The sequence below is a fragment of the Sorex araneus genome, chromosome 6 (assembly GCF_027595985.1).
Source record: "Sorex araneus isolate mSorAra2 chromosome 6, mSorAra2.pri, whole genome shotgun sequence".
Taxonomy (NCBI): Eukaryota; Metazoa; Chordata; class Mammalia; order Eulipotyphla; family Soricidae; genus Sorex; species Sorex araneus.
Window position 1 is genome coordinate 113119 of NC_073307.1, and position 18950 is coordinate 132068.

At 42.8% G+C, this 18950-nt stretch overlaps 1 protein-coding gene across 3 annotated transcripts in view; it reads right to left on the reverse strand.

Moving 5' to 3' along the window:
- TSPAN5 (tetraspanin 5) overlaps window positions 1–18950 on the reverse strand; it is a 197406-nt gene that overhangs the window by 82179 nt on the left and 96277 nt on the right. The window contains exon 2 of one of the 3 annotated variants that reach the window (XM_055141657.1): window positions 14406–14467. The exons of the other annotated variants lie outside the window; for them this stretch is intronic. Within the exon in view, the coding sequence (XP_054997632.1) occupies window positions 14406–14467 (62 nt within the window). The remainder of the gene's footprint in view (window positions 1–14405; window positions 14468–18950) is intronic. 3 annotated transcript variants of the gene reach the window in all.

Genomic DNA, 18950 nt, shown 5'->3' on the forward strand with positions numbered 1-18950 from the left:
ATCATCATGATCACGAAATCCCGTTGATCGTTGATTTCTCGAGCGGGCTCAGTAACCTCTCCACTTGTCCTTTCCCTGAGATCTTAGAAGTCTCTCGACTCGGCCCTCCCAATGATGTCGCACTGGAAGCTCAGGGTCAGGGTCAGGGGAATGAGATCCAGCTTGTTACTGGCTTTAGCATATGAATACACCATGGGAAGCTTGCAAGGCTGTCCCATGTGGGCAGAAAACTCGCAGAAGCTTGCCAGTTTCTCCCAGAGGGAGAAGTAGGCTACAAGATATCGCGACCGCGCGTTTTTGGGAGCTCACTGTTAAGTCTCTGGATGTTGGCTGTTGATGGGATTACACACACCTGGGTTCCTCTGCCAGTACCTTCATGCATGAGGCCTGTTCGAACGTATGGAGAGGGGCCTCGAGCATGGCTGTAGCTAGGTTCCGGTGGTCTTTGGCCTTTGGGAGCTCTGCTTGGGGTGGAGAGGGAAGCTGGAGCCCATCCCCTCTGAGGGGCCCCGGGGAAGACAGCCAGGCATGCGGGAAAGAGACTCTCTGCGAATCATAATGCACAAAAATAGAGGGAGGCTGGGGGTAGAGGGAGAGAGGCTGGGGGATGGTGGGAGGAAAATGGGAGACATTGATGGTGGGAAATGTATATTGATGGAGGGATGCAGTATGGCTGAATATTCAATAAAATTTTTTTTTAAAAAAGTAATGTGGAGTTCATGCTTGATTCAGTCAGCTTAATCAGTGGCTGAATAAAAATAATTCAAAGGTGACACTGTGCCTTTTGGAGCAAGGGGGAAAGAACTTGAGATGACTTTTATGCTAAGTGATAAAAGCATGATTCAAATACGGAATATGACTTACTAAAGCAAACTAACAGAAAAGAGATGGCAAAACTAACTCCTATATTTGGTGAAAAGCTGTAGTGACTGGAGGGGAGGAGGCAGGGCTATATGAGGAAAAGGCAGAGGGATCTTTTTGGAGAAGGGTTGAAACTAGAATCTTCGTGGTAGCAATACTGACAATCAGACATATAAAGAGGGAAAAAGCTAACTCCTGAAAATCCATAGTATGGCAAATAAAGGAAAAGTCAATGAAAACATTTTTAAAGTTCTCATGTCACATTACAAATACATGATCTGACATACTAATTATATTCACTTAATAACTATCATAAATGCCATTATGTATAATAATTACTAAAATTCACTGTGAAATAATAAATCCTCATCTTGAACAGACTTATTTGAAATTATTTTTAATTTAATCCTAGTTTAAACATGGTTAAATGCCACTGCAGGCTTTTTTTACATAAGAATAAAAAAATAAGAGGCAACAAACCTAAAACATCCCATTACTATATCACTGTAGCACTGTCGTCCCGTTGCTCAACGATTTGCTCGAGTGGGCACCAGTAACATCTCCACTGTGAGACTTGTTGTTGTTACTGTTTTTGGCATATCGAATACGCCATAGGTAGCTTGCCAGGCAGAGTATCTGCCGTGTAGGCAAGATACTCTCGGTAGCTTGCCAGGCTCTCCGAGAGGGATGGAGGAATCGAACCCGGGTCAGCCACATGCAAGGCAAACGCCCTACCCGCTATGCTATCGCTCCAGTCCATTCCATTACCATAGAAAATAAAACATACAGTAACCTGCATGAACTCTGAATGCAACTTGGAAGTTTCAGGTTCAACCCAAAGGACAAATCTCAAGTGCTGTCAGAAATACTTCTAAATGAGGGTCATGAGGACTGGCCCATGGTAGGATGCTGCCACAGCGGGTGGTGGGAGGGGGGGTCAGCATGTCAGGGAATGCAGTTCGGACAGAGAAGGGACCACTGTGACAATGATAGTTGGAAATGATCACTTTAGACAAGAACTGTGCATTGAAAGGAGTTAAAGTTATATGCATAACCTTTCAGTAACAGCATTGCAAACCACAATGCCTGCAGGAGGAGGGGGGGAGGGAGAGGGAGAAAAAGAGAGAGGAAGGAAGGAAGGAAGGAACGAATGAAGGGAAGGAGGAAAGGAGGGGGGAGGAAGGAAGGAACGAATGAAGGGGAGGAGGAAAGGAGGGGGGAGGAGGAGGAAAACAGGACCTGCCATAGAGTGAGGCTGGAGAAGTGGGGTGGGAGAGAAACTGGGTACATTGGTGGCAGGAAATGTATAGTGGTGAAGGGATTGGTGTTGGAATGAGTTTGACTGAATGAGTATGGAATGAGTATGACTGAAACTCAATCGTGAACAGCTTTGTAACTGTGTATATCACAATGATCCTGTAGCAATTTTTAAAAATTTTTAAAAGAATCTTCTGAAAGATAACTCTTGCCTTCTAAAAATAAAAAGAAAACCTCCTACAAATGTGTGTCCTATTAAAATAATTGTGTATATGTCTTATGTGAGACTGGTGGGAGGTACAGAAGTCTCCCAAAGCAAGTCCCTGTGACCTGATTACACAAAGGAGAAACAAGAGCTCCCAAAGTGCTTCCCAGTGGTACAAAATGACTAGTCTTCCAGTCCAGGAGCAGGTTACACAGACAGCATCACTACATGGATATTTGTTGAGGACACCTACCCGTCCATGGGCATACCACACCTCACAACCCTCATGGCGACCCAAACTCCCTCCTACACCTTCCCACCAGAAGAGCTCCTCCCACAGTAGTACCCCGAATTTTGTTTCCGCATTGGAAGAGGGCAACTGCCTCCCTCAGGAGCCTTCCAAAGGCACCTTGGACCAGGCCATTCTACCCCCTTGCTAACCTTTACATCCCCTTCACTCATTCAGCAACACCTCTGAAATTCTGTTTCACATAAATACGGAACTGTTTCACAGCTTCATGATTTCTCTTTGTGAGGGAGGGAGAACAATAACCATCTTATCACCCAGGACTCCCCAGCACAGTGTCTCATGCATAGCAGGTGCTCCCTGAAACTGATGAATGAATAATACTTCCTATCAAAACCAAAACTTCATGGTAATTTTGATTTTAAAAAGGTGTTACTTTAAAAAAAGATAAGGAAAGTAAATATAAGTAAGAGTTTGATCATAGCAGGATAAAAATGACCTTTTCCATCAAGAAAAGGATTTTCAAAGAAGACTACTCCCAACTCTACCACTTAGCAATGCCCCTAGCAACGGACTCTTATCTAGCTAGAAAACCCCACATGGGGGCAGCTTGGAGAAACCCTATAAAAGTCACCTTGAACAAAGGGAAGGCGCGCATATGTTGCACAAGCCCATCCGCTGCTTGTGCCCAAATGGCCGAGCACATGTGGCGCCCAAGCATATGTCTTGACTGCCATCTCCCCTCTTAAGATGTGTACTTTTTCATATCTAAAGCTAGGGTATGTGTAAGGGCTGTCTCCACCCTTGGAGAAGGCCACATTCTCCCTTGAGTGTATTACTCTCTCTCTCTCTCTCTCTCTCTCTCTTTCTCTCTTTCTCTCTCTCTCTCTCTCTCTCTCTCACACACACATACACACACACTCACTTTCCCTCACTCCTCACCTTCAAAAATCTCCAAATAAAATCTGTTCTACTTAAAAAAACAGCTTCCTGGCCAAGGCCCCTTGTGGAGTGCCTGGCCAGGGTAAACCCTGTGAGCTCCAGGAGCGCCAGAAGTGAGCACCAAACCCCTCACAGGCACTGAGCGACCCAGCGCTCCCTGCACAGGTGAGGCGGTTGGTGGGTGTGGCCTCTGGGGCAGCGGCCACTCATGTAACTGCAGTTATTTTCCCCTTTCCCAGTATTTTGGACTCACAGCTCAGCCTCCATTACCTAATTCTGAAGAGGACATCCTGGCTATCCCCACCACATTAGGCCAATAGTCCACAAGCCTATTCCAATCAAAATACTCCCCCCCAAAAAACAAAGTAATCGTGAACACAGAGAATTGAACAATCCCAGTGAAAAAGAACATCCTGAAGCTACAGTAGTAGCCCCACATAAGGCACACAGGGGAGCACCAAAGAGGTAGTATTCTTAAAGGGGAAAAAGAGACCACCAGCGAGCAAGTCCATCTAGAATCCTCCCTTGCAGCGAAAGGTGGTCACCGATATGAACTGAAGGGACCCGCCTCCATACTACCATAGCAACATGAAGAAACAGAGCAGATCCCCCCATGAGGAGTGGATGAAGAAAAGAACCCCGAAGCCTCATTAGGAAATTCCCATAAATATAATCTCTCAGACAAAGAATTCAGAGATGAAATGTTGAGGATGTTCAATGAACTCAAAGAACGGTGGAACAGACATCCAGTAAATAAAGGAGGACATGACAGAAACAGTGGAACGGACAGCCAAGAAAGTATGGAAAGAAATGAGAGCAGAAATAAGAAAACTACAAACAGAAGTATCACTAATAAAGGATTCTGCAGATGAAATAAAAAACTTAGTGGGTGTCCTCAATAGTAGAATGACTACAGCTGAAGACAGAATCAGTGAGCTTGAAGATGGGCTGCAGAAAGCATACAGGCAACAATATATAATGGGAAAAAACCTCAAAATAGCTCTAGGGCAAGTCAGAGTACTAGGGGATGAACTCAAGAGGAACAACATAAGAATCATCAGAGTACCAGTACCAGAAGGACAGGGAGGCAACCCCAGTGAAAAAGCAATAGTTAAAGATATCATTGCCGAGACATTCCCAGAGCTGGAGAATGCAGGCATCTAGATCCAAGGAGCCCAAACAGTACCAGCTAAAAGAGACCCAATAAAAAGACTCCAAGACATATCATAATCAGAATGATGGATAACATGGATAGAGATACAATATTTCAAGCAGCAAGGTCAAAGAAGGAAATCACACATAAAGGCGCACCCCTTAGATTTACAGCAGATCTATCAGAGGAAACCTTCTGAGCCTGAAGACAATGGTGCAATATAGTAAAAAAAACTCAATGAAATGGACACCTTACCATGAATACTTTATCCAGCTAAACTCTCACTCAAACTTGAAGGAACGATTTCATGGATAAACAACAACTTCAGGAACTTCATAGACTCAAAACCAAACTTAAAAGAAGGACTATAGGGGCTACTGCAAGACAAGAAAAACCCTACAAGCACAATAAACCTCTACAGAAAGATGGCACAAAACCCCATGACAATAATCTCTCTCAATGTCAATAGTCTAAATGCACCGATTAAGAGACAGAGTGGCAAAATGGATTCAGAAACTAAACCCAACATTCTGCTGTCTACAAGAAACACATTTGAACAGTCAGAGCAAACACAGACTCAAAGTCAAAGGAATGAAAACAATCCTTCAAGCAAACAACTCTCTCAAAAAGGCCAGGGTGGCCATACTAGTATCCAACAGCATAGATTTCAGGTTGAAAAAGATTAAAAGGGACAACGGGGGCCGGAGCGATAGCACATCGGGTAGGGCGTTTGCCTTGCATGCGGCCGACCCGGGTTCGATCCCCGGTATCCCATATGGTCCCCCAAGCACCGCCAGGAGTAATTCCTGAGTGCAGAGCCAGGAGTAACCCCTGAGCATCGCTGGGTGTGACCCAAAAAGCAAAAAAAATAAAAAATAAAAGGGACAGCGAAGGCCATTTTTTAATAATCAGGGGACATGTACAACAGGAAGAAATCACACTCCTAAATATACATGGACCCAATGAGGAACAGCTAAATACTTAAAACAACTGCTAGTAGACTTCAGAGAGGACATTGGTAGCAACACAGTAGTAGTCAGAGACTTCAACACTGCCCTATCCCCTCTTGATAGATCAACCAGACTAAAACTCAGGAAGGACATACTGGTTTTGAACAAAGAAATGAAGAGATAGGGCTAATAGATGTACACAGAGTCTTTCATCCCCCCAAAACTGAATACACATTCCTTTCCAGTGCACATGGAACATTCTCCAAGATAGAACCATGTGCTGGGCCACAAAACATACCTCAATAGAACCAGAACGATAGAAACTGTACCAACTCTTTTTTTCAGACCATGATGCACTGAAGATAGAAGTTAATCACACACAGAAACAGAGAATCAAACCAAACACCTAGAAATTAAACAACTCAATATTGAACAATGAGTGGGTCAGAGAGGAAATCAAGGAAGAAATCAAAAGCTACCTGGAAACAAATGAGAGTGAAGACACCAGCTACCGGAACTTGTGGGATGCAGCTAAAGCAGTATTTGTGTGTTCACAAAGGGCAGCGGGGCTCTATCTCTCCCACCGCCCGCGTTTAGTAGTCTCACGCTGCTTCCCTCATCCCAGGGAGGCTGATGGAGATGGGCCTGCGAAGGAAGGAACAAGTGCCAGCCTGGTCGGTATCAATTGCAGTTTATTCCAATCTCCATTCCCCTTCTGCCTCTGTCTCTCCGCCCTTCTCGCTCTCACTTCTGACTCTGACCCTTACTCGCTTTGTGTTCTTTCTTTCCCCTGCTTCTCACTCTGATGACTCCCTGATTCTCCTTCACCTTGTGCTCTGCTTCTGTGTCTTCTCCCCTGCTTCTCCTAAGTCTTAGTTTACATAACAATCACATAGGGTGGTGACACAAAGGTGGGTCGAAACATTAACAAATCAACAAAGAGAGGTAAGACCACTCCTCAAGGACAAAATCTCATCTAAGGAGATTACTCCAGATTCGTAGGAGATCCGCTCAAGGGTGGGCTCCAAACAAGGATGTGTCGCTTTCTTCTTTCCTCAGCTAGCAATTCACTTACTTCTAATATTTCTAGCAATGTCATTCTGTATGAGCACAGTAAGAGATAGAAACTTAAAGTTTGGTTCTTCCTGGGAACATCTCACTATACATTCCAGACCACAGTCCTCAGGCCAGGTTAATCTTCCTAACCCCAGCAGGGTCCTAATCTTGTTGTTACTTTTGGATCATGACAGCATTTGTCCATGATCATGCCCTCAACTTATAGTTGAGTATTGTGGCGCTTTGGCCTGGCCTGTTTCGATGCCAGGGCAGCTCACAGCTTGCCCTGGGTCCATTCTGTCCCTCGTTGGGACCCTGCTTTTGGGGTGCTTGGAACTATGGGCAACTGAGTTGAGAAACCAGATGCCCAGGAGTAAATATTATTGGAGTCAATTGTTGGATATCATTGGTTTGTCCTTTCCCCCTTGCCACTAGGAGCTTAGGTTTATCAGTCACACCCATCAAAGTGCTCCCGAGTCACTCCCATTCTTTTGTTTATCTGTAACGAATTCTACCAGTTTATCTGCTCTTCCCTTAATCAAACTCTGTTAATTGGTAAGGTCAGAACTTCCTAGGACACTGAATATTATAACATTGCCTTTCTCTCCTCTTTATGCCTTTTGAATAATTTACTTTAAAGCTATGTCTTTTTTGTATAGACACAAGAAGACAATATTATGTTTTTATAACTTAAGACTTAATTGGCCTCTATTCCCTCCTGGGCATCTGCTTTCTCCACTTAAGCCTCAGTTGCCCTCAGTTCCTAGCACCCCAAAGTAGGGTCCCCGACGTGGGACGGGAAGGATCCAGGGCAAGCGGTGAGTTATGTGCTACCCTGGCATCGAGATGGGCCTGGCCAGAGTGCCTAATTCTTAACTATAAGTTAAGAGCTTGATCATAGACAAATGCTGTCATGATCCAGTAGTAATTATGAGACTGGGACCCTGCCAGGGATAGGAAAGACTGATCTGGCCTGAGCACTGTAGTCTGAGATTGAGATGGCCCCAGGAGAGCAATTCTATAAGCTTTAATGCATCTCTTATTGTGTCCATACAAAATAATTAATATTATGAATTCTTATATGTTTGCTGGCTGAGGAGAAGAGAAACACATTCATGGGACTCTGCCCTTGGGTGGATCCTCCTGCTGAAAGAGAATTAAGTCCTAGGAGAAGCATCCCCTGAGGGAAAAGAACCTTACCCTATTGCTGACCACACCTATGTGTATGCCCCAACCCCCTCATGCTGGGGAGATTTAACTAGGCTGTAAGAGTGGGTTGGGGGCCAGATCCATGGAAGCCAGATCCACGGCGCCAGATCCACGGCGCCAGATCCACTGGGGCCAAATCCATGGGAGCCAGATCCACGAGGTCAGATCCACGGGGGCCAGATCCACAGATCGAGAGAGAGACCGAGAGCCGGGAGAGAGGCAGAGAGAGAGAGAATGAAGTAGGATGGGGGAGAAAGAAGCAGGAGGAGAATCAGAGGAGAATGGAGATGGACATGAAATAAACCGATCGAGCAACCAGTTTGGCCTTGTTCCTTCCTTCGCCTGCCTCGCTCGCCTGCGCGCCCTTCCTTTTTATTTTTATTTTTTATACATCAATCAACTCCCAAGTTACAAAGCATAATATTAACTGTCTTCCTGTGTCCATACAGAAAGGACATTCCTTTAAGGTAAACTATGCAAAAGACACTAACTTACAAGTTCAGAGTCCTTAGGAGGATCTGATATTATAAACTAACAGAATCTGATTAGGGGAAAAGGTGATTAACTGGTTGGGAAGGAGGGTACAGAGAAGGGATTACAGATAAACAGAGGAATGGGAGTGACTGTGATGGGAGCACTGTGATGGGTGAAACCCGATAAACCTAAGTTCCCTGAAGCAAGGCTGAAAGGACAAACCCAATGTTCTCTCACAATGTTGAGGGGAAAATTTATAGCTCTGCAAGCGTTTCTCAGGAAGAAAGAAAGGGCCCACATAAATAGCCTGACTTCACAGCTCAAGATCTTAGAAGAAGTCCAACAAAAGGAGCCCAAACCAGGCAGGAGGAAAAAAACAAAAGTAAGAGCAGGAATTAAAGACATGGAAACCCAAAAAACTATGCAAAAAAATCTATGAAACCAAGAGCTGGTTCTTTGAGAAAATAAACAAGATTGATAAACCACTATCAAGACTCACAAAGAAACAGAAAGAGAGAACTCTAATAAATGGAATCAGAAATTAAAAGAGGGACATCACACCAGAAATCAAAGAAATTCAGAAGATCATCAGAGATTACTTTGAAGGTCTACATGCCACGAAACAAGAGAGCCTAGAAGAAATGGATAAATTCCTGGATTCCTATAATCTCCCAAGGCTAAGCCAAGAAGATCTGGAATACCTGAATAGACGTATCACCATCAAGGATATTGAAACAGTAATTAAAAATCTTCCCCAAAACAAAAGCCCAGGCCCAGATGGATTCAAGAGCAAATTCCTCCAAACATTTAAAGAGGACCTACTACCAGTCCTTCTCAAGCGTTTCCAGAAAATTGAACAACAGAAACTCTCCCAAAGTATAGAATAACATAACATGAGGATGAAACCCAAGGACAGTAGACAGATACAAGGGCCAGGAGGATTGCCCCATAGCTGGAATCCTGCTTCATAAGTGGAAGGGAGAAGGCAGATGGAATAGAGAAGGGATCACTAAGAAAATGATGGCTGGAGGCATCAGTTGGGATGGGAAATATGTGCCTAAAGTAGATAATGACCAAACATGATGACCTCTCAGTGTCTGTGTTGCAAGCCATAATGCTCAAAAGGAGAGAGAGAGTATGGGCAATATTGTCTGCCAAGGAGGCAGGGGGTGGATGGGAAAGGGGGGATATACTGGGGATATTAATGGTGGAGAATATGCACTGAAGCAGGGATGGGTGCTTAATCATTGTGTGATTGTAACCCAAACATGAAAGCTTGTAACTATATCAGGGTGATTCAATAAAATCTTTTAAAAAAGAAACTCTCTCAAACAGCTTCTATGAGGCCCATATCACCCTAATACCAAAAGCAAAAAGAAACACCACCAAAAAAGAAAATTACAGGCCGATATCCCTGATGAACACGGATGCGAAGATCCTCAACAAAATATTAGCAAATAGAATCCAGCAATTCATCAAAAAGATCATACACCACGACCAAGTGGGATTCATCCTGGGGATGCAAGGATGTTTAACATTCGCAAGTCAATCAGCACAATCCATCATATAAGACAAAAAACATGATTTTATCAATAGATGCAGAGAAAACATTTGACAAGATCCAGCATCCATGTATGATGAAAACTCTCACCAAAATGGGAATTGAAGGAACTTTTCTCAATATAGTCAAAGCCACCTACCATAAGCCTACAGCAAGCATTGTCCTCAGTGGGGAAAAACTAAGAGCCTTCCCTCTAAGATCAGGGACAAGACAAGGATGTCCACTCTCATCACTACTATTCAATATAGTACTGGAAGTACTTGCCATAGCAGTTACGCAAGAAAAAGACATTAAGGGCACCCAAATAGGAAAGGAAGAAATAAAACTCTCACTATTTGCAGATGACATAATACTATATTAATAGAACTCTAAAGCCTCTACCAAGAAACTCCTAGAAACAGTAAACTTGTACAGTAAAGTCACAGGCTATAAAATCAATACCTAAAAGTCCATGGCTTTCCTATACACAAATAATGAGAGAAGAAAGTGATATGAAAAAAGGCTATCCCATTAACAATCATGCCTCAGAAAATCAAGTATCTTGGAATCAGCTTAACTAAGGAGGTAAAGGACCTGTACAAAGAAAACTACAAAATGGTACTTCAGGAAACAAAAGAGGACACGAGGAAATAGAAACACATTCCATGCTCAAGGATTAGGAGAATTAACATTGTCAAAATGGCAATAGTCCCCAAAGCATTATACAGGTTGAATGTGGTCCCTATAAGGGTACCCATGACATTCTTCAAAGAAACTGATCAAACACTCCTGAAATTCATATGGAAAAACTAGTGCCCACGAATAACTAAAGCCATTCTCAGGAAAAAAAAAAGATGGGGGGCATCACCTTCCTCAACTTCAAACTGTACTACAGAGCAGTAATAATTAAAATGGCATGGTATTGGAGCCAAAACAGACCTGCAGGCCAGTGGAATAGGGTTGAACACCTTACACATACCCTCAAATATATGAGCATATAATCTTTGATAAGGGAGTAAGAGATGTGAAGTGGAGCAAGAAAAGCCTCTTTAACAAATGGTACTGGCAAAACTGGACAGCTACATGCATAAAAATGGGCTCAGACCTCTACCTAACACCATACACAAAAGTCAGACCAAAATGGATTAAAGACCTCAACATCAGACCAGAATCCGTAAGGTACATTGAAGACAAGGTCGGCAAAATCCTCTATGACATTGAAGCTAAAGGTATCTTCAAGGATGAAATGCCATTGACCAAACAAGTGGAAACAGAGATAAACAAATGGGACTATGTTAAGCTAAGAAGTTTCTGTACCTCAAAAGAAACAGTGACCAGAGTACAAAGACAATCTACAGAATGGAAAAGGGTATTTGCCCAATACCCCTCCAGTAAGGGGTTAATATTAAGGATATACAAGGCACTGCTTGAACTCTGCAAGAAGAAAACATTCAATCCCATCAGAAAACAGGGTGATGAAATGAACAGAAACTTTCTCAAAGAAGAAATCCAAATGCCAAAAGACATATGAAAAAATGATCTTCATCACTAATCATCAGGGAGATGCAGATCAAAACAACTATGAGATATCATCTCACCCCACAGAGACTGGCACACATCAAAACAAACAAAAACAACCAGTGTTGGTGTGGATGTGGGGAGAAAGGGACTCTCCTTCACTGCTAGTGGGAATGCCGACTGGTCCAGCCTTTTTGGAAAACAATATGGACGTTTCTCAAAAACTAGGAATTGAGCTCCCATTTGACCCAACAATGCCACTTCTGGGAATATATCCCAGAGATGCAAAAAAAGTACAGTAGAAATGATATATGTACTTGTATGTTTATTGCAGCACTATTTACAATAGCTATTATTTGGAAAAACCCAAGTGCCCAAGAACAGATGAATGGTTAAAGAAACTTTGGTATACCTACACAATGGAATACTATGCAGCTGTTAGAAAAAATGAAGTCATGAAATTTGCATACAAGTGAATCAACATGAAGAGTATCATGTTAAGTGAAATGAGTCAGAAAGAAAGAGACAGACATATAATGCACATAGACTGCACTCATTTATGGAATATAAAGTAACATAATAGAAGACTAACACCTAAGGACAGTTGGAAAAAGGGTCAGGAGGACTGCCCGACGGCTTGATAGTCAATCTCATGTGCTAGGGGAAAAGGTAGCTGGGATGGAGAGAGGAGCACTAAATAAATGATGGTTTGAGGGACTGCTCGGGATAGTAGATGCATGTTGAAAGTATACTATCGACCAAACATGATGGATGCTTGTTACCTGTTTCGCAAACCATAACACCCAAAAGGACAGAGAGTGGGAAGGGGTTGAGGTTGGGGGATGGATACTGGGAACATCGGTAGTGGGGAATGGACACTGGTAGAGGGATGGGTACTTGAACATTGTTTGACTGAAACACAATCATGAAAGTCTATAAGTCTGTAAATGTATCTCATGATGATTCATTAAAATAAAATTTTTTTTAAATTATCTTTGCCAGGGCTGAAGCAATAGCACAGCGGGGAGGGCGTTTGCCTTGCATGTGGTCGACCCGGGTTCAATTCCCAGCATCCCATATGGTCCCCTGAGCACAGCCAGGACTAATTCCTGAGTAAAGAGCCAGGAGTAACCCCTGTGCACCTCCAGGTATGACCCAAAAAGCAAAAAAAAAATTATCTTTCCAAACAATTTTAGGGAACTTACCTATCTCACCCCCACCATCAGCACTCCACATGGTGCCACCAGCACAATTTACTGGCAGCATCTCAATGATTTCTTTTACTCTTTTAAATGAAAGATCAACCACACTGTTGGGACACCTCAGGGTGGAGGGGAGAGACTCCTATTAGTTTTTCTTATTTTTTTTCATATAAAGAGACTTTTTAAAATCTAAGTCAAGGCATCTGTTCTTGCATGTACATGTTGTTGGATATCATTGGTTTGTCCTGCCCCCCTTGCCACAAGGAGCTTAGGTTTATCAGTCACGCCCATCAAAGTGCTCCCGAGTCACTCCCATTCCTCTGTTTATCTGTAACCACTTCTACCAGTTTATCTGCTCTTCCTCTAATCAAACTCTTAATTTGTAAGGTCAGACCTTGCTAGGACAGTGTAAGTTAATATTGTCCTTTTCCTCTCTTATGTCTTTTGAATAGTTTACCTTAAAACAATATCCTTTTTGTATGGACAAAGAAAGACATTTATTAATATGCTTTGGTAACATGGGATTTAATTGGCTTCAAATATTATTCATTCCCTGGCATCTGCTTTCTTGACTTAAGCCTCAGCAGGCCTTACTTCCTAGCACCCTCAAAAGCAGGGTCCCAACGGGGGACGAGACGGACCCAGGGCAAGCAGTAAGTTATGTGCTACCCTGGCATCGAGATGGGCCTGGCCAAAGTGCCTCATTCTTAACTATAAGTTAAGAGTTTGATCATGGACAAGTGCTGTCATGATCTTAAAGTAATGACGAGACTAGGACCCTGCTAGGGATAGGAAAGACTAATCTGGCCTGAGCGCTGTAGTCTGAGATTGAGGTGACCCCCGGAGAGCAATTCTATAAGCTTAATGCGTCTCTTGCTATGTCCTTACAAAATGATTTATAATATGAATACTTATATGTCAGTCGGACAAAGAGAGGAGAAACACACCCATGGAATTCCACTCTTGGACAGATGTCCCGCTGAGAGAGATTCTGTCCTAGTGAAAGCATCCCCCTAAGGGATAGAACTTTACCCCCTATGGATTGTAACCACACCTTTGCATAAGCCCCAGCCCGCTGCAAAGGTAGCTGTGTGAGGGGGCAGGGGGAGAGTTCCAGGGGAGAGAGTGTATAGAGGGAAGATTGGAATAAACTGCAAGTGAGACCAACCATCGTGGCTCCGTTCCTTCCTTCACCTGCCTCGTCATCGCCATCAACCTCCCCGGGGTGGGGGAAGCGGCTGCCCTGTGCCCAGTGCCTGGCGCGGTCCGGTGCAGTGTCGCCTTTGCCTTTTCTTTTTATTTTTGTTTTTACACACATGTGAATAGCACAACCCCCACAAATGTGTACATGTGCATACATCATCCACATCACAGATTTATAAGGCCCATATTTATTCTGTATTTATTCTCACACACACCAAACTATGTACATGCATATAAACAACACATACATATACAAACACATACCACAGAGACCTTGTTTACTCTCACTCCTGGCATCTCTGCTTACAACCCAGCACACCAAGGACTCCATTCCACACACAACCTAGGCCTGAAAGGAAGAGCAATTTTACAACTGTTCAGATGATTAAGTGCCTGAAAACAGCTACCCACTGAGGGGAAACATGAGATACTTCATCACAATTTTTCTGGCCAAAAGTTTGCATACAAATCACTGCCTCAAAGTGTATATTCTAAACAAAGTAATAAAGAGACACTTACAAAACTAATTGGATATCTGAGTTTCCCTGTTACTAGTCTTTGGCTACTTAATCATTCATATATACTCACACTCGATATTAAGCATGCAGCAGCCAGCATCAAAGGGTTTAAAAAAATTAATAGCAGAAGACCTGAAATGGAAAGAAATATTTTAATAAAATATTAGGACAGATATGACAATGATAGTTAGAAATGATCACTCCAGACAAGAACTACTAAAGAAATATTAGCCATATTTTCCTCCTGTGGATTGGGCATAGGTCATTATTCATTCATTTTTATCAGCAAAATAACTGGATTGCAGGAGCATCTGTGAAATACTCTCAAGAGTCCAGATACAACCTACCACTCTCTGCATGGGTTAAAGGAACATACCCATACACACATTTCTGTAGTTAGAAAAAGTTTCTGATTATCACCAAAATCACAGTCATTAAAGCATGAAGGTTATTTTTATAAGTGTACTTCATTTTAAAAAACTGTATTTTGACGACTTGGTGCCAGAACTGCGCAGGAGGAAGAGAGCAGCGTGGAATGCCTTCAAGAGCATCGAAGAAATGGTTAAGAGAACGAAGGACCTTCGACTCCAGGCACATCTTTTCGATTCCACCGTTCTTCCTGCACTAACATATGCCTCAGAGACCTGAGCCCCACGCAAACAGCATGAGAACGCTATTAGGGTATCCCAAAGAGGAACTGAAAGAGCTATGCTGGGAATATCATGTCTCACTCAAGTGAGAGAAGGAATCCAAAGTTCTGACCTCCGTCGACGGTCAAAAATCAGGGATGCTGTCTCGTTTGCCAAGGCATCAAAAATCAGATGGGTCAGTCATGTAATGCGATTCAGAGAGGACCGCTGGACTAGAGCTATTACCAACTGGATTCCACGGGACGTCAGAAGACCTCGTGGCCGCCCACCAACTAGATGGTCAGATTTCTTCATCAAATCCCTGAATGAATGATCTGAGGCTCTTCCTGTTCCTGGAGCAAGCAGATATCACTGGGCTGCACTAGCACGCGACATGGACAAATGGAGACGCTACTGGCACCCGCTCGAGCAAATCAAAGATCAACGGGACTACAAATGATACAAGTGATTTTGATGATTGTGGGATTGATGTTGAAATATCATTTGCCTAAAACTCAACTGTAAATAACTATGTAGATCACAGTTCTCTAACTTTAAAAAATTATTTTTAAAAAAGAGTATTTTGAAAGAATCAAGAAGCAAAATTATTTTTACAACCACAATATATGATAATGTACACAAATGTTAAATATGAAGAAGCCTTGAGCGCGGGGGTGTGGCTCCCATACTCCCAGCACTGCCACGTGATTCTGGTAGGCTCCATTAAAAAAAAAAAAAGAGGATAAAGAACTCTACAAGTTGACCACACACAAAATCTTTAATTCCAAGGTCTTATTGGAAATTACTTTTAGTTAAAACCAATTAATCAACATGAAAGAATATTTCTGATAATAATGACCTTAGTGCCCGCTCGAGCAAATCGATGAGCAATGGGATGACTGTGACTGTGAAGATAGATAAGTGCGGGTTCACAAAATACTGTGTGGGTGCTGTGGTGAGACATGACACATGTGCATTCGGTGGTCCTGAGTCACCTCCTGTCCTCCCCAGGCCTTCCCAGCAGACAGGGAAATTGGGGACAGCAGCTGATGGTGAAAATAGCCTGTTTAATGCAGAGCTGCTAGCATACTTATAGAACATCTGAGGGTGGCTGAGGTAAGGACTAGGTGTGATTCATCATTTACATAGATAAACACTTGGTGGAGGAAATTTACATAGGTCATTTGCATAGATAGAGCATAGGAAATTTGAGATTAGCAAGGACACACTCTGTCTCCCACAACATCTATATTGCTTTTATCTTTCCCTCTAGTTGTATATGCTATCAATACTTGCAGTTGTTTGGATAAACACAGTAAGAGACAAAGACCCCAACACTTAGTTCTCTGGGGTCTGAGAGCAAGCAAAGGCTTTTAGCACTTAATTCTCTGGTCTCCAAGTGCAAGCAAAGGCTTTTACCATAAATCCAAGACTAAGTGCTCAGGTCAGTTCAGCTTGTCCTTCCCCATAGGGTCCTGTCTCTTAAGTCATAACAGCTTGCATCAAAACCATGCATTTATACTTTCTAGACTGTCTCATTTCGATGCCAGGTAGCTTTGCCACTCGCCCCCTGTCCATTCCCGTCCACGGCAGGACCTGCCTTTTGGGGTTTAGAAACTATAGCAACTGAAACCTGAGTCAAGTAATTATGACCAAGCAATTATGCCCAGGAGTACATATATTTCAGAGTTGATCAACTACCAAATATTAGGAGCATAGTGTTAATGGTAGCTCTGTGTTTAACCAAATAATATTGCACTATAGTAAAATATAAAAAGGCTATAGGGGAAATAGAAAATCAGGTACCAATACACAGTACTTCAAGTACAAAGCACAGAATTACCAGAAAGTTTTGGCTTACAAGTAATCAAGACTGACTTGAGGAACTATGACAATGAGAGATAAAATACAAAGGAAAGGTCAAAGATAAACTTTAAATTACGATGTTAGCAAGGGCACAACTAGCTTCTCTGGGAAGAGGGAAAAGGGGCAATTTACTGATGAAGCCTAAAACATTTAGGATTACTATCCAACAGATAAGGAAGTTAAAACAGTAAGTTTTATCATTATCATAATCACATTTTCCTAAACACAGTACATCCTGTACAGCAACATACAAAACAAGCAGGTCATGGAGCCCTAAAATGGCACTTACACAACTGGAACAGAAATGAACAGACCAACAGGATGAAACATGACAGCAATGGGAGGGCAGCATCTGGTACTCCTGGCACACAGAGCAGAACAGACACTGGCAGGGTCACAGATCCTGCTTCTCTGACCAATGCTGTTGACTCATATGGAAAGCTTATTTGTCCTTTCGGTTAAAATAATATTCACTGAAACTAGTGCACAGTAACCATAATGAGCATAATATAGCTGTTCTACCACCCAGGTGGACAAAAGCACATACTGAGTAATGCATTTAAGAGTCCCAGGAACCTGTGTGTGTGCATATACTCTGCCTTTGATGGTAACTGCCACTTCTGGGATGTGGTCTTCCCAGTGACTTCTTCAAAGAGTAGTGTAGACAAGGGAGGAGGACGCTGCTGCAGCCCCGGCACATCTGGCAACTGGGCTCAGAGGTAGATGCGTACCCTGCATGTAGAAGGCGCTGGGCTCATCCCTGGAACTGCATGCTACCCCAGCACTGCTGAGAACGCCTTCCCGTAAACATAGAAACAAAATAAATAGATCAGCATCAAAGAGTGACACATAGGTAAGAGTAGGTATGCTGAACATGGTAAAATTGCTTGAAAAATCATGGTGCTTGGGGGCCAGAGAGATAATACAGCAGGGTGCTCACCTTGCAAGCAGCTGACCAGGGGTCAATTCCTGGCACTCCATATGGTTCTCTGAGTCCTCCAGGAGTGATCCCTGAGCACAGAGTCAGAAGTAAGCTCCGAGCACCACTGGACGTGGAGTACAACCCCCCAAAATGGTGACTGACCTCTGAATATTTCCCCCCAAACTGACAGGCCTGATCTAAGCATGAGAAAAATAATATACAAATCCAAATTGGTAAGGGTTCCACATCTGACCAACATACATCAATATCAAAGTCTGAGGAATTCCAAGGCAAGAGGATCCTAACTAACCACGGTGATTAAATGTGATGTGGATCCTGGATAAGAGCCACATCAAGTGAAAACTAAGGAAGCCTGTGCAAGTATAAGGCAAATTTAAAGGGCACTGTCCATCGCTCCTGTAGCCCATAAACTTATGGACCGGGTGATATCTCCAACTCAGAAGGTTTCATGGCCCCATCCTAGAAAGCCCAGCTACTGAGCTGGTGCTCAAGAGGCCCACATGCAGCTGTGGGAAGGGCTTTCTCTGGCAAAAAGCATCTTCCAGGCACCTTCCAGGCAGCTCATTAGCAGGGCTTACTCTCTTACTTTGCTATCTAAGATGATAATAAAAAGTGAGATGTGGGTGTTCCCAACACGTGTCTTCATCTGGGAGGAAGAGGAATTTACAAATAAAGTGTATGGTCCCATTGCTATGCATCCCACGACTTAAGGCTTAAGGAAAAAGAACTACAGCACTGATTTTTTTCTAAGGAGTCCATCTCCCAATGGTGCTCAAAGGGTCCTGCAACACCAGGGATCCAATTCAGGCCTCGGGTAAAAATATTAAGTTTCAAGTGGCCAAGTCATCTTACATTACTGGAACAGGATCTTTCTGCAGACACTGTGGACTGTGAAAGCCACTACATGTAGGAGCAGAATTTGGACAGATAACTAGAACTAAGTGAGTTACTCAGTAACTAAGTTTCTTTTGTGAGCTGATCTCCTAATGCCGTGACAATAATAGTAGATGTGTGAACATCAGCACACAGTAAAACTGAAAACCTTCCTTTGATATTTATTTTTACTTAATTTCTTCACTAAAGAGAATTACTTATTTTTAAATTAAAATATGCATAAAGATGAGAAGATTCCAGGGCACACCAAAGATATTAATTATATTTAATTAAATACAAGTCT